General features: G+C 41.0%; 1 protein-coding gene across 6 annotated transcripts in view; it reads left to right on the top strand.

Moving 5' to 3' along the window:
- The window catches only part of tanc2b (tetratricopeptide repeat, ankyrin repeat and coiled-coil containing 2b), a 161,389-nt gene that overhangs the window by 38,304 nt on the left and 95,748 nt on the right, over positions 1-27,337 (top strand). For all 6 annotated transcript variants that reach the window (XM_051123545.1, XM_051123541.1, XM_051123542.1 and 3 more), the window contains exon 2: positions 6,500-6,594. In XM_051123545.1, the coding sequence (XP_050979502.1) occupies positions 6,525-6,594 (70 nt within the window). In that variant the 5' untranslated portion in view covers positions 6,500-6,524. The remainder of the gene's footprint in view (positions 1-6,499; positions 6,595-27,337) is intronic.

Below are 27,337 nucleotides of genomic sequence, written 5' to 3'. Positions count from 1 at the left end.
ATTTATTTATCCTTTTTAACTATTCATCCATCCATCCATCCATCCATCTATACATCCATTGTTCTGTTGTTCTATCATCCATCCATTGTTCTTTTTATCCATCCACTACATTTTTTATTCATCCATCCATCCATCCATCATCTATACATCCATTGTTCTGTTGTTCTGTCATCCATTCATCCATCCATCCATCATCCATCCATTGTTCTAATTATCCATCCACTATACTTTTTATCTATTCATCCATCCATCTTTCCATCTATCCATCCATCATCCATTGTTCTTTTTATCCATTTATCCATCTATTCATTGTTTTTATCCATCCATCCATCCATCATCCATCCATCCATTGTTCTAATTATCCATCCACTATACTTTTTATCTATTCATCTCCATCCATCCATCCATCCATCCATCCATCCAACCATCCATTCATTCATTCTTCTTTTTATCCGTCCATTGTTTTGTTGTTCTGTTTATCCATCTATCTATAATTCTATTGTCCGTCCATGCATGCATTGTTTGAACTATCATTCTGTTAATCCATTTTATCAGTCTGTTGTTCTGTCTGTGGTTCTATCAATCATTCTATTCATCCATCCATCAGATCAGTGTTTGAACTGCAGATGTTTTATAGCACACAACACAACACCTTACATAACCTTCAACCATCAAATCTCTCTTGAAACTGCCAAAGTTTCAAACTACACAAGGTTGTGAAAGCTTCAAAATAACCTTCAAATGGTTTTAAAGTTTCTAACATGGATTTGTCAATCAGAAATTGTACAAACTTTCTTTCTGTAGTTATGAAAGTGAAGTAATAGTGAGTTTGTTATGGCTGTAACAGAACTCCGACTAGCTATTAGTACAGCAGAGCTCAGCTGTGATTTCAGCAGAACATGCTGTTCGTTTAGCTCAGCTGATGTGACTTCTGTTCCCACACACTGGAGAAATGCATACCTTGGTCTCACTGTAAGCTGTTTTGGATATAAGTATCTGCCAATGTATAACACATAGCTTATTTGATAAATTAGTGTCTTTATTTAGACTATAGTTCTGTTAGAAATGAGCTACTGCATTTGCAGAACCCTAGAGCATAAAGAGCTTGTGTTTTGGTGATAAATACAGCACTTGCCTTCTCCAAATGTATTTTTAAGAGAGACACAAGGGCCCTAATTGGGCTTTTGTTTAATATGCTTTATTTATGATGCATTACATGGCTGTGGCATCTAAAAGCTGTTCATTGTACAAAACGTCCAGAGGCCGGCTCCAGCGCTTCAACGGCTCTTCAGATCCACAGAGAGCATCATTTGTGTCTCATTAACGGTGTCTTTTGACTTTTTGTAACGTCTAATGCAATTAACTGATTACGTGATGAGTCTGTATGAAAAGAAATGCATTCATAGAAGTCGCTAATGACTCATTTTCTTTTATAATGAACCTGTTTAACTGTTTGTTTATTTGTCTATACCTTTATTCAACATTCATTTAGCCGTCTTTAGTCACGTGTTAGCCTAATTGTACAAAAAGGCAAGCAAACAAACATGTAAAAAGTGCTAACTGGTGTGAACAGTTTGTTAAGTGCAGATTTGTGCGTTTATTTTGTAAAGAGCTTGCCTTTTCTCAAATGCATTTTTTTTTCTTCAGTGTAACATAAAGCAAACTAATTGCAGACACAGTCTTCCTGAAGCAACTTGAGATGAAGTGGCTCGCTCAAGGGCACAATGGTGCTGTCTTTATTTCATTTTTCTCTCTTCTTCTGAGGTTTCCTCTGTGCCAAGGGTGTAATTTATGAAGTATGTATTTGCACTAGATTACCACTACTAACACTACGTCTAACAGTTAGTCCCGCCTCAAACTCACACCATTGGTTGATAATTCGGGTGTACTTCGTAAGTGTACAAATGATATGGGCCACTGTGGATAGCACTGCACTGATGCTCCTCTGAACTCCTGGTTAGGGTTTCTTTTAAACTCCAATTTAAACTCCATTCAAACTTCTTTTATAGATGATTCGGGCAGGTAGGCTATCTGTTTTGAAAATGATATGTTTTTTAAGAAATTTGCAAATCTCCAACCTTCCCCTTCTACTTTGCTTCTGTTTGCATACTGAATTAAAGATGTTCTTGCAACAAAATAAATCTGTCAAAGAGCCACAAAGAAAGGAAAGCAAACTTAAGAAGATGAGAAATGCAGAGAAGAAAAGGTTTTGTTTTGTTTTTGTGAAATAAAATAAATGTTAACCAAAACAAAATAAAATATTAAAATGTAATGTTATTTTGTTTTCAATGTTATTTTAAGCTCATGAACTAGTAACTAAAACTAAAACTGAAATAAAATTGTTAAAAACTGTATAGACATACATAAAAAACAAACCAAACAAACTAACTAAAATGATAAAAACACTAAATTACTAAGACCTTAACTAAAATTAAAATAAAAATTGAACATGCAAAAATCAAAACTAATTTCAAATATTCATAAAAACTAAAATAATTCATACAGATTGTGTTTACAGCCCTGCACTGACGTTCCTTAAATATTCTGCTTTAAACCTCAATTTAAAACAGATGCCATTCATACTACTTTTAATTAAAGATAATTTCAGCTATCTATTTTGGGCTTTGCAAATGTTGTTTTTTAAGAAATGTATGCTTGCTCTTCATTGACAGATTATTAAGCATTCAAATTTGTGGTTGCCCTTCTATTTTGCATCTATTTGCATACTAAGTTGTGATTGTTCTTGCATATATTTAACATTTATAGCTGTCTGTACAGTGTGTGGTGACGCCGTTGGTTCTTTGTTCAAGACACTCAACATTCAGAGTGCATTCAGAGCTCTTTCAGCTCCTGTGAATGTTTCAGCTTTCCTCCTGGACTGAATAAGGTGGAGCAGCACTGACCTACAGCTACCTTAAAGGGGTCATCGGATGCCCATTTTCCACAAGTTGATATGATTCTTTAGAGTCTTAATGAAAAGTTTATAATATACTTTGGTTAAAAATTCTCAATGGTTGTGTAAAACAACACCCTTTTTACCTTGTCAAAATCAGCTCTGCAAAAATCATCTTATTCTGGTCGAGGTTGCTTTAAATGCAAATGAGCTCTGCTCGCCCCCGCCCCTCTCTTCTCTCTGTGGAGTGACGAGCCTGTTTACTTTAGCCACATTTAGCCGCGTTTAGCTGCTAAACTTGCTAACTAGCACATTATTAGGAAAGGCGATCACAAAGATTCATAAAAAAATCCTTATACTCACTTCTGCTGTAAGTGAAGCTGGATCACGAATGATTCGCGTGAACATAGACGGATATATGTAGATCGGGAGGCGCATTCCCTTCACAAACAACCGTAATCTACTGCATCTTCAGCGGCTCAGATGTCGGGAGTAAATGACGACCACTATGTTCATTATTACATCCAGCAACACAACACCTCAATCGCTCAATCGGAGATATTCTTGTCTAACTTACATCCCTGCTCCAGCATCAAAACAAAGAGGTCGGACTGTTACAGCTGATCTGAGGTAAGACGCTCATGTCAATCAATTATGGTGGGAGTGGCCTCTGTGGGTGTGACGCCACAATGACAGGCATCTGAGAATGGCTCGATTTGAAAAAGGGTATATTATTTTTACAGATTAATTAAAAACCACTGCATGATTTTTTATCATTATAGGGTAGATTTGTACATACACTGCCAACACACATTAATGTTCAAACAACATGTAAAAGTGAAGTTTGCATCCAATGACCCCTTTAAGCACCGGTCATGAAGTATGTTTTACAAAAAATAATATTTCAGTCTTTCTTCAATTCTTTTAATTAAAAAAAATAAAAATAAAACCATACCAAAATTTGTTTCTGGAAATAAAATAAATGTTAGCTGAAATAAATAAAATAAAACTAGATAAAGCAACATTTCTCATTTTCATTTAGTTTTGCTTGGTGTACTAAAATAAACTAAAACTGAAATTAAAATGAATAAAAACTATTTTTTAATTAATAAATTAAATAATAATACATGTAAAAAGTAATAAAAATGTAATAAAAATACAAATAATGAAATAAAAAGATAAGATAAATAAAAATTACTAGAACTTTAAAACTGAAAAACAGAATGTGAATAAAATGTATAAAATTATCTGAGCAATACAAAATAACACTGGTCAAAACATAACTGTAAATAATAAATATCCAAAGAAGCAATCGCTGCTGGAGTGATGAATGCAGCAGTGGTGACAAACAACCCGTGATGACCTGAATCTCCCTCACACAGAGCCGTGACAATGACAAACAGCAGGACCTTAATCAGTGACGCCAACACAGAACCAATCCACAACCAATCCACAGAAAGTGTGCAGCACATGTAGTGCTGTAGTGCTATGAAAAAGAGGGGAAAAAAAAAACATGGGCTCCTTGGAAAAATGCACCTCAAGTTACCCAAACTCCTAAAACACACCTATACATGCAATTCACTGCGGTTTCCAGCTGGACATTAGTGACTGTAAAACACCAACAACTTTTTTTTGGCACATATTATGATTATGAGGCAGATTGTTGATTAATAAAGACTAATGTGCATGGTTCCTTGCACAATACTATGTCATGAACTCAACATACTTTTACCTTAGTGCAATACATTATTCATATGTACATCAAATAAGCAGCTCCATGTGTTTGGCATTTCTAATGTAGTAAACTTGCTTGGTAGCGCACCCGGTACAGCACTGCACTTAATGTAAGTCCTGTAAAACACAAGTCATGATAAAAGAGCTCAAAGACTTAAAATAAAATGACTTCATTGATTCAGCAAATGTGTTTTTATCTCACTTTCACTTTTGTCTTTTGGATAAAACTGAACACACTTTCAGCGCCACTCACTTGACGGTTCACTTTGAGACTGTTGCAAAGTGTGCAAGAACCAATGTAATGTCATTTTGCAGAAATGTTGTTTTTCCAGTGAGCCTCAGTTTGTTAGAATGCCACATTAAACGTTGTATAGTTTTGGTACAGAGACAACATATACACAAACCACACTCTCTGAACAAATGGATCAGGTCCAGAATGTTTAGAGTTTTGTTCTTTTTCCAGCTTATAGTATCAGGAGGAGTCAGTACTGCCTTTGTTTTAAGACATTTTAAAAGAGCCGTTCCACAAGCACCGAGAGTGTCGACACCGCGGCGTTCTGTTGCATTGATGAGCAATTAAGAAGTAGAGGGAAAAATGGAAAATGTATTAAGAGAAGAGCACTGAGCTGAGTAATTGTGCTGCTGTCTTGAACATTTGACTTGTGTCGCCAAAAATGTTTGGTTCAGTGAAAGGTGTGATGTTCTTAGGAGTTTGTTTAAAAGAAGAGCCAGTTTCTCTCTTCTCTCTGCTTTTTCATTTGCTCATAGGAACTTACTTCTTTTTCATCACAAAATAATTACAACTTTTAATAATACTACCCATAATAAGAATGATTATTTTGCATTTTAGGCTCATTTTAAGCACAGATTGTGTGGTTTCTCTGCAAATTAAAATGTCTGGTCACCATATCAAGAATTGGTCAAATGTACTTAATGTCATAACATAATGAATTATTATCATTTTTGTCTGAATATTGTCCTACTTTTAAGTGGACATCAATTTAAAAAGTGTTTTAGGTCGCAGTGATGTCGTTACACGCTAACCAGTCAAACTGTGAGCGATTGTTTAGTCGTCTCAGACAGAGAGAGAGAATGAGACCGTGCTAAAAAGAGGCAGTCACTTAGTTTCTATGCTAATGTTCTCCCTCTACGTTCAAACAGGAAACACTCCAGATGCGTCTGCTAATGGTATTGGGTAATACAAAAGCTCGACTTTCTCTCTGCTGTACTCGCATGATATCACAGACATTACACTTACAATTCATCCAGTCTAAATAAGCTCAGGATATTTCAGCAGTGTTTTTATTGTTTTCCACACTCTTTTGCCTGTTTCTGAATTCGATTACATGGGGCAAAGCAATAAGCCAGCTTAGTGCATGACACACAATGCCTTTTGCTAAGTCGCATCCTCTCCAGAGCTATTGTTGTCATGCCTCTGCTTGTGTGTGTGCGTGAAGTGAAAAAGCATGTTTAGTGTAATTTGTCAACAGCAATCTGAATATAACAGAATATAAATGTCTGGTGGATTTTAACCCTTAAAAGATACATTTCTAAAGCCTCAACATTTAGGCTTTAGAATTTTTTTTTTTTTTTTGCAGAAAAATGCATAAAAGTATGCATAAAAGAATTTGTGTCAAATACTTCTAAATGCTTCTAAAACACATATGCAAGCTTTTTAGATAAAGGTTCAATCAATTTTCTGACTATTTTTCAAATGTCAGGTTTTAAGTGTCATATTTCACATCGATTGACTCAAAGTGTTTCTGACACTGGTCAGGTCATTTCTCTGGGATTCTTGTATCCCTACATTTGAAAAAGTATGCATTACACAGTATGCATTGCTAAATGCATCTCTTCTCTCGTCCTGTCCAGGCGTTGGTGTCTCCTCCTCTGCATCATGTTTAAGAACAGCTTGAAGATGCTGCTGACGGGGGGAAGAAACAACAGGAAGAGCCGAAACAGCAGCGGTCAGTCTCAACTTTCAGCCTTATCCTCTGATATTCAACCTAAACATGACTGAAAACTTGTTTTCATATGTCTTTGTGAATATGTATGTGAAAAATCATTTATAGAGGAATGAGAATTATTTATCAACTTCATTTTGGTTGTTAATGTCAGTGCAGTTTTCCCGGGCTGGTAATACAGAAACATATAAGAGAACGAACAGCCTAAAGCCTCCATTATCCATTAGGCTTCAGGGCTGCAGGATGTTCTGCCAGTAAATGGGTTTCCATATGCTTCCTAATATTACTGACAGATCTGCAGAAGGCACCGCATGAGACGTGTATAGTTTCAGACGGCACGTCCACAGGCCGTCCGCTGACCGTCTGATGTGTATTATTACACGCAACACTTGAAAGAATCACAAGCTCCAGTCAGACTGGCTGACAGCAGCACTGCGTCTGGACGCACAGGTTTTTATCATTTCACCACAAAATAAAACCCAGATTAAACCGGCGAGGGAAATCAATATCTGGATTTGCCAGGGTACTGCTTCAGATCTTTGAAAGATATTCAGAGATTGGTTTGAGACACTTAGCAGCATGCAAACTAGACTTTCATAAGGTGAACCGCACATTCTGATTTGTTTGATGTGTGAAATAGCCAATATTTGTGATCAAATAAGGATCAACAAATGTCCAGATGTTGACAAATGATCTAATGGTGCCAATGATCTGATTGAATCCAAACTTAAAGTCCAGGCAGCCTTGCAAAACTGTCAACAGTGTGCTGAAAAAAATGATAACAGACAAAAGAAAAGATGTAAACAATGTACTCTCAGACTGCTATTGCATATGATTTGCATATGATTTAGGGGCAGCGACAAATAGAAGAAAACATTTTAAAAATAAAGAAAATGAAAATTATGAACAGAAAATGTTTAAAAATGTGGCTAAAAAGTTACTAAAATCTCTCTTTGTATTCAAGCTTGTTTTGTAACACTTTTATGTTGTTTTTAACTTAAGTTTACATTTAAAGACTGTAAAAATGTCATGTGGTGCACCTGTTGTTAAATCAAAAATAATAGTGTTTTCTTTACACCTGAAACATAATCAGTCAGTGTACACGTTAATCATTATTTTTAAACATGTTTAAGTATTTTATTCAAAAGTTTGTTTTACAAATTCACTAATCATTATTTAAAACACTTTACAGCCTCCTTGGACTCAGAATTATGCCTTTCTATGGCAGCACTGTTAACATTTCAAATCAATCAGTGTCATTTAAGTAATCAGTAAGCAAAACCACAATATGACAAGTCACAGTCGTTTTGCAAGTAACTCAATTAAAACCTAAAATTGAATTAAGCTCATTTAGGTGATTTAGCAGGACATTAGACATTAATTATCTAACTCTGTGCTAGCTACAATAAACTGTATTATGAATTTAGTTAGACCTTGTGTTATTAATATGTTAATACAATAGTCATTTATTAGATTTATTAAACAGAAATATGATGAGATAACTGCATTTTGAGTGTTTGATGTTGCAGTGGTCAGGTGGTGCAATTTAGAGCTTTTAGAAAATTGGATGTATGTGTAGATTAAGCTTTTTACAAGTTGGAATCTCCTAATTACGGCAATTCCGTAATTCCGTAACACGAATGAGACTTCTCGGGTTGCATCACATGATGATATCAATATCATGCTCCAAACCTGTGTGACTTTCTTCTGTTGAACACAAAAGAAGATGTTGTAAAAAATGTTGACAATAACCAGTGATTAGTATTTTTTCCATACTATGGAAGTCAGTGGGTACCGTCAACTGTTTGGTTACCAACAGCATCTTTTGTGTTCAGCAGAAAAAAGAAACAATGAAGAAGAACCATCAAGGAACAACTTCATTATGAGTAAATGATGACAGAAGTTTGAGTATTGAGTGAACTGTCATTTTAAAAGTTGTCATTGTGTCTTTGACTCTTTAACTGCTATTAAACAGCACGTAAGCTGTGGTCTAAATCGGCAGTTGTTGGGTAGAATATGTTGCATAGTGAGTCAGGATTTATATCGATAGTAAAAACTCTGAGACATGAATCAAGTGACAGAAACAGAGAACAGAGCAGTGTTTTTGTGCTGTGATGATTACTGTGCTGCGTCTGGAGCTCCCCGTGCAATCAGTCGTCACGCGGCCTCTACGATACACGTTACTCCCGCTGGAGCTGCTTTAGTCGGAAGTGACTTCATTAAACACAGAATCAGAGATCAAACACCTGTTTCTAATGTTACACTCATGTCTGAAGCCTTTTGATTTTGAAAAAATTATGAATGAAATATATTACTACTATTGTGCAGCAGGATTTATTTTTCGAAGTTATAAAAGCAATAATACAGTTTAAATTTACACTGTTGTGCTGCACTTCGATTGACAGGTTGTTCACATTTAATGTAATTACATTAATTAAAAAAATGTATTATGCAAATGAATACTACTGTTTTTGAATGTCATAATATTAAAATAAAATCATAAAACACAGAATCCAGAGAACTTAAAACAGACAATGCTAAATATTTGAAAAAAAAAACCCAACACATTTCATAGTGCTCTGTTATTGTTTTATTTTTTGTGTTTTATAAATTCAATTGATTAACACCGTTGTTTTATTAATAAAATCAAATTAAATCACTGAAACAGAATTCAGAAAAGTTGAAACAAAAAATTTCTGATAAAATAAACATTGTTTTAATAAATTATTAATTATGAATGAATTGATTATCATTTAATGCTTTCAATAAACATCAAATATTACATTGATAAAATAATAATAAAATATTAAATTGTTAAAAAGGTTATGAATTCAATAAGCAAAAGCTTTTATTTGTCAGCTTCAGTAAGCAGAAGTAGAAGAATGTACAGTATTTAACCTTGTTATTTTAATGTATATTCGAATTGTTAGTAGTTGCAAAGCTCTTGTTCTCACTCTTTCTATATATACATCTATAAGCCACATATATTTATCAGCAGAAGTACTTCATAGTGTCTCTTTGGCTGTTTAGTGCCCTTCACCCGTATAATGATGATGATGATGTTCAGCTGTTGAAATGTCACTTCACTTTCAGACAAACTTTTGCACATATTTCCATTGGCTTTTTTCACTCTCTCTTCCTCTAATGGCCTCGTTCTCTTTGTATCACCTTGTTTTACATCTTGATGTGTTTGCATGTACATCACACGCATCCAGCCTGATGAATAATGAGTACATGTGTAATAATGAGATGAGGGCAGGTGTGTGTGTGTGTGTTATGTAGGTGAAGGAAGCACGGGAATGTATAAATGCTGTTAATTTCAGGTGGAAATCACGTTGCTTTCACTGTGTTGATGTTGGATGTATTGGATTTCCTCTATCTAACCTGATCAAAAGAGGTTGAAAGCATCAAGGACTTTTGTATTGAGTCTGAGTCTGAGAAGTGATTCAGTCACATTCAGTGAAGATGAGACAAAAGGAGAAAGGTCTGCGTCTGTCTTTCATCTGCTTTTGACTGTGTGTGTATGTGCAGTATGTAGTTTAAAGCTAAACCACAAGATGATAAAACAATTTCATCTTCAAAAAATATTTAAAATTCATTTATTTATTTATTTGGTGAGTACTCACCAAATAAATAAATAGATGAACTGTTACAGCCAGCTGGTCATTATTGCATGATAAAGCCCTTCAGGGTGATGCGATACACTGATTTGTTTTGATTGTATGCTGCTCCTTACGCACACTCTCAACAGAAAAAGGTACAGAGCTGTTACTGTTGCAGTAGCCTATTAAAAGGCACTATTGTGTACCGTTACGGTATCAATATGTACCTTTATACACCTTCAGAGGTAAATAAGGGATAAAGGTGCCCCACTAAAAACTTTTGTATCTATTTGTCTGAGAGTGTGTTTGAGCATTTTTTTTGTTGTTAATCATCTTTTGTTTTATTCATGATCAACATTAATCATTATGCCACAGGGTTTTACAAGTTTATGTGATTACTGTTTATGTGAATGTGTTAAACAGAGAATAATACTGTTGGTCAAGGATAATTAAAGATGTCCAAGATGATAAAGCAATTAATACTTTACATATAAATTCTACAGAATTTTTGGTTATGTTTATATGGTTTTCTGCAAAAAAAATATAATTAAGGAAAAAAAAAACATTAGTACTATAATAATTAAAATATTAGTGACACAAGCTTATGTGACTTTAAAATAAATAAATAAATATAGTAAATGTTTTCTTTTTATTCAACTGCTGTACAAACATGAATCATGAATATTAAGTCTTTTGTAGTTTTTTTATAGTTACTCAGTTTGACATTAACAAAATATACTTTTCATAAGGTTAGGGTTCATTTTTTTTTTTTAATGTTTCTTGATGTGCATTTGTACTGTTTCTTTTGTTTATTACATCAAAAACTGTCGTAATCTACCTTGATTTTAGGCCTCTGAATTAATTGTTTTACAGGGACTTGTCTCTCTTAAAACCTCAATGTAAACGCCCACTGCTATGACATCTCTACGTGTGAAATCAGTATTACACATGTGAAACTCTTTTGAAAACTTTTGCTGCATTTTCCTGTTACAGCTGCTGAGATGAACTGATCTTCAGAATTTAGATGAACTGATCAGCTGTCATTGTGTAACAGGTTTCAGTGCTGATCAGGTTTGTTAAGCTCACAAATGCAGTGATGTCGTCATGTCTTCACTCTCACGAATGCTTTCATCATAACGAACACATTGACAGCTCCTGCCATTATAAAGGAAATAATCTTTCCCAGAGATCAAGGAACATTTGATTCTCTTGATCTGTTTAATCTGTATTTCTTAGAGCTCCCTCTTATCTTCTTTTTCTTTTCCCTTTCCTTTACTTAAAACCTCAGCCTTGCTCTAATATCACACATATCTTCAGTGTTTGCTCCTCCTACACACTGTGTGTGTGTGTGTGTGTGTGTGTGTGTGTGTTTTTATGTAGTTCTCAGTATAGTCTATCTATCTATCTATCTATCTATCTATCTATCTATCCATCTATCTATCTATCTATCTATCTGTCTGTCTATCTGTCTGTCTGTCTTTGTTTTTCCTGTCTCTTTGTTTTGTGTGCTTCTGTTAGAAGCAGAGGAAAATCAATGCAGTACATATTGCAATACTCTTTCCTCACAATACTGAATCAATGTTTGCCAGAATAGTGGCATCAAAACTTTCAAAAGTATTCAGGGTTTTCTGGAACTTAGTAGCAAATAAACTAGATATCCATGAAAAACTTATTAAATGTTAATGCTAAATACTTCTGGTCAGGCCGAAATTCTGACCACTGATTATATAAACACTTCCTGCTATGTTTTTTCCCCTGTACACTCTTAATATAAAATTGCTTTAAAAGGTTCTTCACAGTGATGTCACAGAAGAATCATCTTTGGTTCAACAAAGAACCATTCAGTCAAACTTTCTTCAAAGAAGCATCTCTTTCTTACCTTTTTTATAATCTGAAGAACCTTCTTTCACCACAAAAAGGTTCTTTATGGATCCGTTTAAACAAAAAAGGTTCTTCTATGGCATCGTGAAGCAGTTTTATTTTTATAAAACTATCCTGCCATGATTTAAATGTAATTTTTAATGTGTTCTTGTAATTTTATCGGTTTGATTTATGCCAACTTGATCACATTACATGTTGGTTGGGGTCTCTTCCTGTCTAAAAGGCGGTTTGTAGCAGGAATAAGCTACATTGTTTGGAAAAGATCATTTGCTGCTTAATTAAATGTGTGTCTGAATGAGACTGTCTGCTTGGTAGAAGGTTTGATATAACTCATGAAATCTCAAAGCAGTGTCATATTAACTTCTTAATTCTGTGATGAAACATATTGCAACACTTGATACATCTTGGTACATCCAACCCTTCACAGGAAACACAATAGGCTTCGTATCATGGGATTCCGGCCTGTTCCCACGCCTGTGCCTTAGCGAGACTCTTAAAGGAATAGTTCACCCAAAAATAACATCTGCTGAAAATACACTCCCCCTCAGATCATCCAAGATTAGGATGAGTTTGTTTCTTCATCAGATTTGTAGAAATGTGTCATTCCATCACTGTCTCACCAATGGATCCTCTGCAGTGAATGGGTGCCGTCAGAATGAGAGTCCAAACAGCTGATAAAAACATCACAATAATCCACAAGTAAACCACGCCACTCCAGTCCATCAGTTCACATCTTGAGAAGACAAAAGCTGAAACAAATTTAAAATCCATAAACAATAAATCCATAACCATAATTAAAGTCCATAACCCATAATAACGCTTCCTCCAGTGAAACAATGGTCTGCTCTGAATCAGGAGAGAAATCTGCACAGATCAAGCACCGTTTACAAGCCAAAACAGTTCTAAACAAACATGTGGCTGGATTTTGATGTGAGAGATAGACTTTTTCACTAAAGGAAGCGTTATTATGGACATGTATTTTGGATTTTAGCCAGAAGCAATGGTTTAAAGTTAAAACATCTTGATGTTTTCTTACAACCACACATTTGTTTTTTACAGACACATAGCTTTTGTCTTCTCAAGATGTGAACTGATGGACTGGAGTGGTGTGGATTACTTGTGGATTATTGTGATGTTTTATCAGCTGTTTGGACTCTATTCTGACGGCACCCATTCACATCCATTGGTGAGACAGTGATGGAATGACACATTTCTACAAATCTGATGAAGAAACAAACTCATCCTAATCTTGGATGGCCTGAGAGTGAGCAGAGAGTGTTGATTTTTCAACAGCTGTTCATGTAACAGTGTCTTTCACTGCTTGGTTTCTCAGGATGCAGTCGTGTGTTTTACTGAACTGCTCCAATTTCTCCTATAAATCTCAGCGGTTTCTAATGCATGTTTAGTAAGGACTGTTCTGTAAATTGATCCTATTGTATCAGGCTTACGGTAACTGATCATTTTGATTATCGACGTCCAGTATTGGATTTCTCTTTCTGTGAGCTGGGCTCTGACATACTGTAGTACAGTACCGGACATTTGTCATCTGCCTGCTTGGATGCATTCATGTGGGTTTCTGCCAAAGATTGCCATATCACATTCAGTGTCTCTGAACGAGGAGTGTGTGTGTGAATGATAATTTTGATTGGACTGACACTCGCTGTAGCAGTGCTGTGCGTTTGCTGATTGCTCAGTCTGGTCTCTGACGCACACACTCACAGAGATCTGCGTCACCGTAAGGAAAACCCACAGAGTTTAGGCTCTTCTCATAGATATACACAATTATACTGCCAACAAGCCCAAGTTATTGCACTAAAGCAGAATAGCTCAGGTTTTTCATATCCAGTTCTTGTTCTTTCTAAATGTTAACCTACCTATATAAATATTTTCTTTTCTAAATGTTAACCTATTTCTTTAAATATTTGTTATTTTTTTGCATCCTTTTGAGTGTGTGTGTCGTTACAGACATGCTAAAATATACCAAAATATATTACGTTCTGTTTTGTTTTACAGTATGTCAATGTCAGTATAAAATCATAAAATTTAATTGATAAAAATGTGGCAGTCAAAAATAGAAGTATAAATTACTGGACCAAACACATTCCTATTTGTAAAAATGGTTTGTCAGAAAATATATATAAACATTCAAAAGTTGAAATCTGTCACGGTCGTGTGCAGGAGCGAAGATCCAGAGAGATGCCAGGAACACGGGAATATAACAAAACACTTTATTAAAGAAAGGTGAAAAAGTCCAGCAAAAACAAACATAAATCCACGGAACAGGGAAAAACACGAAGTAACAACATCGACCGACAGTCGGGTGTGAGCAGACAAGACTATAAATACACAGAAACAGGGGTGTGGCAACAAACGAGCAAACGAGGGGAAGTACAAATAAGGGCAAGACTAAACCAAAAAGCACAAAACCAAAGGGGGGGAACACAGACTAAACCAAATGTACAAGAACCATAGGGGAAAAAAAACACTAGGAAAAACATAACAAACGAGACAGAATCCTGACATTACCCCCCCCTCCCCTAAGGCGCGACTTGCGCCGTAACTAAACACCTAGGAGTGGGAGGGTGGGCGCCCTGGAGGCCGCACAAGGCAGACATACGGGGAAGCAGGTTAATGCCTCCAGGGCGGGTCTGGGAGATCAGGGAGTCATGGCCAGGAGTATTGACCAGGCGGCCATGGCGAATCAGGGGGATCAGGGGCCATGGCCGCGCACACAGTCCAAGCGGCCATGGTGGATCAGGAGGATCAGGGGCCATGACCGCGCACACAGTCCAAGCGGCCATGGATAATCCAGGGAGTAGTACCCCCCCCAAAAACTCCTTGGGGGAAATTAGGGTTCTACCAGCCCTAGGGAGCGCTGGATAAGGTGCTGGCTCAGGAGGGCGCGCAGGAGGGCGCGCTGGACGGGGAGCCGACTCAGGAGGGCGCGCAGGAGGGCGCGCAGACGGAGGAGCCGACTCAGGAGGGCGCGCTGACGGAGGAGCCGACTCAGGAGGGCGCGCTGACGGAGGAGCCGACTCAGGAGGGCGCGCTGACGGAGGAGCCGACTCAGGAGGGCGCGCTGACGGAGGAGCCGACTCAGGAGGGCGCGCTGACGGAGGAGCCGACTCAGGAGGGCGCGCTGACGGAGGAGCCGACTCAGGAGGGCGCGCTGACGGAGGAGCCGACTCAGGAGGGCGCGCTGACGGAGGAGCCGACTCAGGAGGGCGCGCTGACGGAGGAGCCGACTCAGGAGGGGCGCGGACGGAGGAGCCGACTCAGGAGGGCGCGCTGACGGAGGAGCCGACTCAGGAGGGCGCGCTGACGGAGGAGCCGACTCAGGAGGGCGCGCAGGAGGGCGCGCTGGACGGAGGAGCCGACTCAGGAGGGCGCGCAGGAGGAGGGCGCGCTGGACGGAGGAGCCGACTCAGGAGGGCGCGCTGACGGAGGAGCCGACTCAGGAGGGCGCGCTGACGGAGGAGCCGACTCAGGAGGGCGCGCTGACGGAGGAGCCGACTCAGGAGGGCGCGCTGACGGAGGAGCCGACTCAGGAGGGCGCGCTGACGGAGGAGCCGACTCAGGAGGGCGCGCAGGAGGGCGCGCTGACGGAGGAGCCGACTCAGGAGGGCGCGCTGACTCAGGAGGGCGCGCTGGAGGAGGAGCCGACTGTGGAGGGCGCGCAGGAGGGCGCGCTGGAGGGGAAGCCGACTCTGGAGGGCGCGCTGGAGGAGGAGCCGACTCTGGAGGGCGCGCAGGAGGGCGCGCTGGAGGAGCCGACTCTGGAGGGCGCGCTGGAGGAGGAGCCGACTCTGGAGGGCGCGCAGGAGGGGCGCGCAGGAGGAGGAGCCGACTGGAGGAGGGCACGCAGGAGGGCGCACTGGAGGAGGAGCCGACTCTGGAGGGCGCGCTGGAGGAGGAGCCGACTCTGGAGGGCGAGCTGGACAGGGCTCCGGCTCAGGAGGGCGCGCTGGACAGGGCTCCGGCTCAGGAGCCTTCCAGGGCAACTGCGTCAAGGCTTGGGACCTGGGGAGAGCAGGGATAGAGAAGGTGGACAGAAGAAAGGGAGAAGCAGAGAGTCTGTGGGGGAGCGCTGCCTCCGAAGGAGGATCCACAGCAGAAGCAGACACCTCAGGAGGCATTGGCACAGCTTCTCCAACTGACAGGAGCCCTGGAGCTGACTTGAGACCAGACAGGAACTCTGGAGCAGGCCTGAGACCAGGCGGGAGCTGGAGCGGAGCAGGAAACCGTCTCCTGGCCTGGGACCTGGGGAAAGCAGAGATAGAGGAGGCAGACAGAATAGGGGAGAAGCAGAAAGGTTGTTGAGGGACGCCGCCTCCATTGGAGGATCTACAGCCGTGGCTGACACCTCTGGAGGCATTGGCGCAGCTTCCCCGACCGAGGGTGGTCCCAGAGCGGGCTTGTGATCAGACGAGCGCTCTGGAGCAGGGTGGTGACCAGATGCGACCTCAGAAACTGACGTATGAACAGACATGGCCTCAGGGGCACAGTGTGCAGCCCACACACACCAGATAGCAACTGCCATCAAAGGAAGAGCCGCAGCGGGTGGTTGTGGTGGGTCCAATACGCTGGCTGTCATGTTAGGTCGTGACCTTGGGATGTCGGATGAGCTGTGACTAGACACTGGGCCGTTGGACAGGACGTGACTCAACCCTGGGCCATCGGACGAGGCATGCCTAGGCTCGGAGTGGTTAGACGAGGCGTAACCTGGCTCAAGTGAAACAGCTGTGACTTGACTTGGCTCTGAAGGGATAGCTGTAACTTGACTTGATGTGGGACAAGCAGCTGTGATCTGACTTAGCTTTGAGGGAACAGCTGCTGTGGCATAACTTGACTTTGTAGGAACAGCAGCTGTGAAATGACTTGACTGTGCTGGAACAGCAGGTGTGACTTGACTAGACCTTTGGAGAGCATTGGTGACTTGACGTGGTTCCTGGAGACCAGTTGTGAGCCTACTCGACTCAGAAACGACAGCCTTGACGTTGTGTGACTTGGAAGCTAGACTTGTAGTGACTAGACTGGATTTGTGAAGATCAGCTGAGGCACTTGACTCCGCGGCGGCGGCAGCAGCAGCGTGACTTGACTCCCGGCGGCGGCGGCGGCAGCAGCAGCGTGACTTGACTCCTGGGGAACAACAGCTGTATCTTGACTTGGCTCTTGGAACACAGCTGTGACTTGGCTTGATTCATGGAGATCAACAGCTGTACCTTGGCTTGACTCATGGAGAACAGCAGCTGTGTCTTGACGTGACTCAGTTGCTTGACGTGACTCAGATGCTTGACGTGACTCAGATGCTTGACGTGGTTGTGCAGCAGTGGCCGTGACGTGACGGATCGCCTTTTTTGCTCCCCATACAGCCATTAGGGGTGAGTCCAGCACGTGGGCCATCTTATGAACTGGTTCTGTGAAGGCGGCCATCTTGTGAACTAGCTCTGTGAAGGCGGCCATCTTGAGAACAGGCTCGGGGAAGGCGGCCATCTTGTGGACTGGCTCTGGGATGGCAGCCATCTTGTGAACAGGTTTGGGGATGGCGGCCATCATGCGTGCAGACTCTGGCATGGCGTGAGCAGGCCCTGGAGCGGCAGGCATGGCGTGAGCAGGCCCTGGAGCGGCAGGCATGGCGTGAGCAGGCCCTGGAGCGGCAGGCATGGCGTGAGCAGGCCCTGGAGCGGCAGGCATGGCGTGAGCAGGCCCTGGAGCGGCAGGCATGGCGTGAGCAGGCCCTGGAGCGGCAGGCATGGCGTGAGCAGGCCCTGGAGCGGCAGGCATGGCGTGAGCAGGCCCTGGAGCGGCAGGCATGGCGTGAGCAGGCCCTGGAGCGGCAGGCATGGCGTGAGCAGGCCCTGGAGCGGCAGGCATGGCGTGAGCAGGCCCTGGAGCGGCAGGCATGGCGTGAGCAGGCCCTGGAGCGGCAGGCATGGCGTGAGCAGGCCCTGGAGCGGCAGGCATGGCGTGAGCAGGCCCTGGAGCGGCAGGCATGGCGTGAGCAGGCCCTGGAGCGGCAGGCATGGCGTGAGCGGCAGGCATGGCGTGAGCAGGCCCTGGAGCGGCAGGCATGGCGTGAGCAGGCCCTGGAGCGGCAGGCATGGCGTGAGCAGGCCCTGGAGCGGCAGGCATGGCGTGAGCAGGCCCTGGAGCGGCAGGCATGGCGTGAGCAGGCCCTGGAGCGGCAGGCATGGCGTGAGCAGGCCCTGGAGCGGCAGGCATGGCGTGAGCAGGCCCTGGAGCGGCAGGCATGGCATGAACATGCTTTGGCTTGGTGGACGTGACTTGAGCAGGTTTTGAAATGGCAGCCATCTTGTGATTAGACTGTGGGATGGCAGCCATCATCGTGCAGACTCTGGCGTGGCAGCCATCTCTGCGTGGCAGCCATCTCTGGCTTGGGCCTGGTGGCCGGCGGGCTTGAGCGCGGAGAGGAAGCCGGCGGGCTTGAGCGCGGAGAGGAAGCCGGCGGGCTTGAGCGCGGAGAGGAAGCCGGCGGGCTTGAGCGCGGAGAGGAAGCCGGCGGGCTTGAGCGCGGAGAGGAAGCCGGCGGGCTTGAGCGCGGAGAGGAAGCCGGCGGGCTTGAGCGCGGAGAGGAAGCCGGCTGCATCGGGCTGAGGACCACAGTGGAGCTCTGGAGGATGACTGGTGATGTGGGACTGGTCTGGCGGTTCGAGCCGTTAGGACGGTATGTGGAGGTTCTCGGCTTAGGGCAGGCTGGCACGTTGCGCTGCGTCTGAGAGGGGACTGGAAGATGAGACTGAATCGGACTTAGAACCTCTACTTCAAAATCAGATCCGTTTAAATAGAGAATAAGATTGATTAGCTCGATCAAGGAGAAACTACTAGCGGGAAGATCGCAGCGTATCGTCTCATCATCCAGCCCCAAAACAAACACAGCGGAGAGAGAAGCTTCGGGCCAGCCTACCTGGTGGGATAACTCGATAAAATCCTCCACATACCGCTCCAACCCACGACCACCTTGCCGTATTCCCCACAGTGTAGCCTCAGCCTGACTCATCTTTAGTTCTGGTCGGTCGAACTGTCACGGTCGTGTGCAGGAGCGAAGATCCAGAGAGATGCCAGGAACACGGGAATATAACAAAACACTTTATTAAAGAAAGGTGAAAAAGTCCAGCAAAAACAAACATAAATCCACGGAACAGGGAAAAACACGAAGTAACAACATCGACCGACAGTCGGCTGTGAGCAGACAAGACTATAAATACACAGAAACAGGGGTGTGGCAACAAACGAGCAAACGAGGGGAAGTACAAATAAGGGCAAGACTAAACCAAAAAGCACAAAACCAAAGGGGGGAACACAGACTAAACCAAATGTACAAGAACCATAGGGGAAAAAAACACTAGGAAAAACATAACAAACGAGACAGAATCCTGACAAAATCAGTATAAAATACAAAAGTATTTTTTTAAATGAATACTTTTTTCAGCAAGGATGCATTTAATTGATATTGCAAAAGTGATAGTAAGGACATTTATGCAAAGAAAAATGCTATTCCTTTGAACTTTATATTCATCAAAATATAGTTTTCACAAAACAATATAAAGCATAAATGTTTTGTATAATAATATAATAATTTTGTATAATAATTGTATAATAATATAATTATATATAATAATATGAATGTACATATTTAAAAAAAGTAATTATATTTTAGTTTTACAGTTTTTACTCTGATTTTGATGAAATAAATGTACCCATTAGGTTTACTTAATTCATTTCCTTTAATCCTAAATTGATTCAGAATATGGGTAAAATACCTGTAAAAATCAATATTCATACAAACACAGTTTACTTTAGACCTATTTTATGGACCGTCTTGGAGTGTGTGTGTGTTACTCTTGTTTGTTTGTCTCAGTGTAGTGTGTTTCTCCGTTCATCAGTGTGAAGGTAAATGTGTAAGTCATGACAGCACTGTCACACTGATGACAGATGTCTCTCTCTATACACACACACAAAAACTTTAACCTTCACAGCTGAAGCACGAAGGCATGAGAATAATGGGAAAATAAAACAGCACTAGATCTACAAACCATGGGAGCGTGATACAATGACTACTAACAGTGACCCATAGAACACACAGTGGATAGACACCGATAACAGCTGAAACTCACTGACCTCCAGCCGTTGAAATGGCTGTAAAGAGGGATGTTCTGTGATGAATCGAATCTGAGGCTCATATTTCTGTCCTGACTGAGGCCGGCACAGCCTCTCCAGACCTTCAGTATATTCAGGACGTCTGGAGCTCGTCTGAGTCTGTATCTGGTCCACCCCTGCCCGAGTGCTGCTAAAGTGTTGCTTGAAGGGTCATTGGAGTTAAACTAAAATTAAAACCATAAAAGAAAACAACTTTTATTATTTTATTTTATTTTATTAGTAATTAAATGGACACCTATTATGCAAAATAGAAGGTGTTTGGACAGAAATGTATGTTGGATTGTGTGTACACAGCCATCTTATAATGGTAAAAATACATCCAATCTTTTTTTTTTTTTAATTTTCATAAAATCAAACCAGGCTCAAAAAACAAGTACTAAGAGCCTGTCTGCAAAATGACGTCATATTTTGGTAGCCCCGCCCACCAATATTGACTGACAGGGGCATGTTACCATATCAGCCATTTTGTCTGCGTGTGATTGGCTGTGTCGAAAGCAGCGTCCCGTCAGAAACACTCATGCTCTGTTTCATGATCATAAAATATTCAAGGATATTAGTGTTTCTGCTGTAAATGTCTATTGAGACTTTTTAGGAGTTTTACTAAATTTCTATGCACAACTACGATTTGGTTTTACAAATGTTTGTTTATTTATATATATTTCTGTAAAGTTCATTGATATTTTTCTATACCTGTAAATAAAGGAAAGTAATCGCATTATGCAAGTTTTCTTGGATTACTTGATGATTATAACATAAAAAAGTAAGGTACAGAGTTTATCTTGTTTATTGATTGGATTTAACTGGGAAAACGTAAAGCTAAAAGATCATTTAACAGGCTACTGCAGTTATATTCTGATCACTGGTAATCGGTTTAAAAGTCCCATCTGAATGAAAATGCTCCATATAAACACCTCAAACAAAATAAAAAAAGAGGGGTGGGATAAACCTTTCTATAAACCGAACAAAATTAAAATTCTGTCATGTAAACACGTTAAACAGATTACTTTGCGTCTACATCAAGCAGGACAGGTGTCACGCCATAGTGGGGGGCATTCGAGGGCCGAAAGTGAAAGCGCTAAAACAGCACGCATAAGAAAGCGACTGCACACTTTTGCGATCGTCTGCAACTGCACGTGATCACAGATTGCACACTTCAATTTACTGTTCAGCAACTCTTGGTAAGAAATCGTTTATTTGTTCCATTGAAGTATAGTAAAAATACTGGTCCTCTCACGCTCGCTCATGTTGCTTCTCCTCACTGTTTATTGCCATACGCAAAACAGGGACGTCTAGGCTCCGCCCCCTTCTGGAGTTGGGCGGGAAGTTGCAGCTCATTTTCATGTAAGGGAACACACCCCTAAAACAGCACTTTTTAGACCCGCCCCAAAAATTAAACTTTTTAACATGTTATAATAAACAATCTGTATTGTATTTGGATTTGAAACTTCACAGGCACATTCAGGAGAGCCATAAGATTAATATTACATCTTGTAAGAAGGGGCATAGTAAGTGCCCTTTAACTGCAAATAATATGTGTGTGTGTATGTATATACGCCAATGAGCCATTACATTACGAGCACCTAATATCTAATAACCTTTAGGACCTCCTTTAGCCCACAAAACAGGATCCACGCAGCAGTGCATTGATTCTGTGAGGTGGCGATAGTCTCGTGGAGCTACCGTAATGTCAACAGCAGGTCCTCCACATTCTGTACATTGTGAGGTGGTGGTGATATAGTGCAAACCTGCTTTTCAAAGTCAAACCACAAACGTTTGGTATATTTGGAGGCTAAGGCATTAACAGAAACTCACCATCCTCCTCCTCAAAGCAGTCTTTCACATTTCTGGCAGTGTGCTATAGTGCATTATCCTGTTGGTAACGGCCATCACCAGCAGGGAACACAGTTGCCATGAAAGGGTGCACTTGGTCCGTACCAATTTTCAGACACCTGACAGCCATCACGGACTGTGTTATTGGGATAATTGGGCCTAAAGTACCTCAAGAAAAAATTGCCCACAGCATAATCGGCCTGTGTCCAACCAACAGTGCCTGCATGTGCCATAGCCTCAGTTGGCAATTCAAGCATCAAACATCAGCAATCTAGATTCGTCAGACCAAGCGACTTTCTTCCAATCTTCCACAGTCCATTCTTGATGATCTTGAGCCCATGCGTTGTTGGTGATGGCATGGGGACCCGGCTGGATGTACGGCTGCACAGACCCGTACGCAGAAGACTGTGATGGACTGTGTGCTGTGACGCATTTGTTGACACTTTTGTAGCTGCTGGTGATTTGTGGCACTGTGGTGAACAATGCACTCTCCCCTGGCATCAATGAGCTGCGGATGACACACGGCCGGACAACGGTTTGTGGTTTGGCCATCCGTGCACCACTTTTGATACATACGCACCACAGGGACATGTGAACAACCAATAATGTGTGCTGTTTCCGAGATAGCAGAGTTCCGAAGCGCTGTGCCATCACAATTTGTCCTTTAACAAACTCTGATAAATTGGCAGATTTTCCCATTCTGACACCAAACACTCTACTGAACAAAAAGCCAGTGCTCCGGTGATGTACATTCTGCTCTGTGCACTGCATCTGCAGCACTATCAGTTGCCAGACATGCTCATTGCTCTAAATAGTTCATAAGATTGTTCCTAAATGCAAAAATTAAGTTCTAGAAAAATATTAAGAATTTCCTAAAGCTGAGGCTGCGTTCGTTTGATGAAAAATACAGTATAAATGGTAATAATGTGAAATACTATTACAATTTACACTAGCTGTTTTGTATGAGTATTATTAATAGTATGACTGTTAAAGGCGTCATCGGATGCAAAACTCACTTTTACATGTTTGAGCAAAAATGTGTGTTGGCAGTGTGTGTACACAACCGCCCTATAATCATAAAAATCCACCCAGTGGGTTAGGGAATCTTTATAAATAATATCCCCTTTTTCATATTGGGCCATTCTCAGCATCTTGTCTGTGATGTCACATTGACCAAGGCCACTCCCATGATAGTTGATTGACATGGCCGTCTTACCTTAGACCCGCCCTGACTGAACTGAGTGAGCTGTAAACACTGTTTCGCAGAGGATTAAAGGAGAAGTCCATTTCCAGAAAAAAAACGTACAGATACTGTACTCACCCCCTCATGTACTTATCCGAGATGTTCATGTCTTTCTTTCTTCAGTCGTAAAGAAATTATGTTTTTTGAGGAAAACATTTCAGCATTTTTCTCCATATAATGGACTGATATGGTGCCCCGAGTTTGAACTTCCACAATACAGTTTAAATGCGGCTTCAAATGATCACAAATGCGGTTGTTACGCGTTGTGCTGGACGAACGAGACGTGAAACAAGATACGATACAAACAAATAACAATTTAATATAAATCTTCGTAGGAACAGGCAGGAACAAGCAGGAACACAACGATACATCCAAACACATCCAAATAACGTTAAGGACTGACCGCAAACTCAAAACACAAGCAGAATTATAAAGGGAGAGACTAATTACAAACACAGGTGTAGGGGATGACGGTAATGAGGGTAAAACCAAAACAGACAGATTGACAGGGGGAGACAATGGGAGAAACCAAAAGACATAAACAGACATAAATGTGACAGTTGTAAATGATCCCAGCCAGAAGGGTCTAATCTAGTGAAACGATCGGTTATTTTCATAAAAATATATATTTTAAATACTTTTTAATGTCAAACGCTCGTCTTGTCTTTCTCTCCCTGAACTCTGTGTATTCTGGTTCAAGACAGTTCGGGTTTGTCAAAAAACTCCAATCGTATTTTCTCCCTCAAATTCAAAAATCATTCAAAATCATCCTACATCGCTGCAGAAGAACAGACACAGTGTTTGCAAAGTGAACATGCAAAGAAGATCAAACACCCTTAACAAAAAAGGTAAAACAGTGATACAGGACGATTTTGAAGTTGAGGAAGAACATGAGATGGGAGTTTTTCCACATACACTAACTGACATGAACCGGAACAAAAACAGAGTTCAGGTAGAGTAAGACAAGACGAGCGTTTGACATTAAAAAGTATAGAAATTGTATTATTTTTATGAAAATAACCGATCGTTTCACTAGATAAGACTCTTCTTCCTCGTCTGGGATTGTTTACAACCACATTTGTGATCGTTTGAAGCTGCATTTAAACTGCATTTTGGAAGTTCAAACTCGGGGCCCCATATCAGTCCATTATATGGAGAAAAATGCTGAAATGTTTTCCTCAAAAAACATCATTTCTTTACGACTGAAGAAAGAAAGACATGAACATCTTGGATGACAAGGGGGTGACTACATTATCTGTAATTTTTTGTTCTGAAAGTGAACTACTACTTTAATGTTACTTTCGTTTTAGAAGGAAATGCACCTGGCACAATTCATAATGTGCTAGTTAGCAAGCTTCATGGCTAAATGTGGCTAAAGTAAACATTACGGCTTGTCACCCCACGGAAGAGAGGGGCGGGGCAAGCAGAGCTCATTAGCATTTAAAGGCAAATGCACTAAAACAGCTGGCTTTGACTGATTTTGACAAGGTGAAAAGGGTGTTGTTTTACACTACCACTGAGAAATTTTAACCAAAGTATGTTGTAGACTTCTCATTAAGACCCTAAAGAATCATATCAACTTGTGGAAAATGTGCGTCTGATGACCCCTTTAAAATGAAATATATTGCTGTGATCAAAGCTGAATTTTCAGCATCATTACTCCAGTCTTCAGTGTCACATGATCCTTCAGAAATCATTCTAATATACTGATTTGCTGCTCAACAAACATTTATGATTATCATCAAACATAAAACAGTTCTCTGCCTTCTTTAAAGTAGAAAAGATTTTTCAGATTTTTACAATGTTCGTCCGATAGTTATTTGGGAAACCCCAAATGACTCTTCTATGGCATTGTTGCAAGAAACCCCTTTTTGAAACTATATTTTAAAGATTATATCCTAAATGTACAGTGTGAGGCCCATAACAGACCCCGTTCACCCTGCCCTGAGTGAAGTGGATCCACATTCAGGCTGTCAGCACACGTGTCAGCTTCTCTCCTCTCCACCTCCACACTCCTGCCCTGTGTGCTGGGAGCAGATTGAAGAGCAGCTCATTTGTGAAGAGGACCTGTTGATGCTGCTGACAAGTCCATCACTGTCCTGTCAGTGCCAGCAGCTCGTCTGTGTGGAGCTTCAGTAGGTGGCAGATCCAAAACAGTCTGTCTGATGGACGAGTCTGATGTGTGTGTTCTGCTCTGCTATAGTTACTTGACGTGATCTGGATCAACCATACTCATCTGTCCTACTCGAACCCTCTGCATCAACTACTTATGAGCCATTATGGATGTTCAACCTTTGGTGTGACGTGGTGTGACAAACACACAATAAAGAAAGGAAGAATATTAATATTTAAAAAGCCATGTGGTGTGAAAAACATGCAGAAAAAAATAAAGAAATACCTGTGTCCACAAAATCAAATCCAAGTGGTGTTACACGTTAAATAAGTCACATTTTGTGACAAGTATGCTAAAAAAGTACTAATAGCTAACTAAATAAATAAATGCATGCATAAACAATATAGATCGGGTTAAATAATTTGAAACTATTTAACAAACTGTGATAAGCAGATGCAAAAATACAAAAGCTTTAACTACTATTGTTTGATTATTGCTGTAAATGTTACACATCAGATCTTTAATTGTACTTCCCTGAAACTACAAACTAATCATTCTAATGTGCCATTGTTTTATATCTGAAAATATAATTAGCGCGAATGAAAAACTGGAAAAATAAATGTGTTTGCAGACGTATTCAGCTCCTGTGCTGAAAAAGCCTCAAGATTGCCCAGATGAAACACACAGGACACAATTATAACGAGAGCACAATTGCCTTCTAATTGGCCTCTACCTGTGAATAATTAAAGTAGCTGCCGCTTTCCTGCATAAAACTCCCACTGCTCAGGGATTATTCAGTGTGTGAACCTGAAGGACGGCTGTGAAAGAAAAGAAATGAACGCTCAAAAGAAGTGGAGATAAAATAAAACAAAAAGAGTACAGGATAAATATTAGATATCAAAGCACTGAGACGCTGCTGAAGAAGCACATGGAGACAATTATCACTACAGAATAACCCCAGCAGTGTGTGATCCCATACATACTTACAGGAACAGTTCCCCCAAAAATGAAAATGTGCTGAAAAATTTACTCATCCTCAGGTCATCCAAGATTAGGATGAGTTTGTTTCTTCATCAGATTTGTAGAAACGTGTCATTCCATCACTGTCTCACCAATGGATCCTCTGCAGTGAATGGGTGCCGTCAGAATGAGGGTTCAAACTGTTACATCTTGAGAAGACAAAATCTAAAAATAAGATGTTTTTAACTCAAATTCATTCAGTCCATAATCCATAATAACGCTTCCTCCAGTGAAAAAGTGGTCTGGTCTGAATCAGGAGAGAAATCTGCACAGATCAAGCACCGTTTAGACAGCTTTTGTCTTCTCAAGATGTGAACTGATGGACTGGAGTGGTGTGGATTACTTGTGGATTATTGTGATGTTTTTACCAGGTGTTTGGACTCTCATTCTGACGGCACCCATTCACTGCAGAGGATCCATTGGTGAGACAGTAATGAATGACTCATTTCTACAAATCTGATGAAGAAACAAACTCATCTATAAATAGATGGCCTGAGGAAGGATATTTTTTATCAAATTATGATGGGTGGACTTTTACTTTAATCCAGAACAGTTTTATTTCTATTTTCTAAGACAAAACCAAAAATTATCAGACCTCTGAATAGTGATTTCTGAAAGACGAGTTTTCTGATTCTCTGCTCCCTATTTTGTTGGTTTTGTTGAGTCCAGTGCTGTTGAAGAGGACAGTGGGTTTTTTCAGGACGTCTATTTCAGATATCTGTCAAGTACTAGTACTGTAGCACACTGAAGAGCTTTAAAAGACATAAATCAAACATAACACAGTTTGACTATGATCTGTAATTCTGCAAAATCTGAAAAAGTACCTCAACACTTGAAGCACTGTGTTAATGCATACTTGTACAGAAAGCTTCATTTTCT

This window comes from Labeo rohita, chromosome 12 (genome assembly GCF_022985175.1).
Source record: "Labeo rohita strain BAU-BD-2019 chromosome 12, IGBB_LRoh.1.0, whole genome shotgun sequence".
NCBI lineage: Eukaryota > Metazoa > Chordata > Actinopteri > Cypriniformes > Cyprinidae > Labeo > Labeo rohita.
The sequence above is the reverse complement of the archived record's forward strand: the minus strand, read 5'-3'. Positions and strand labels throughout refer to the sequence as shown.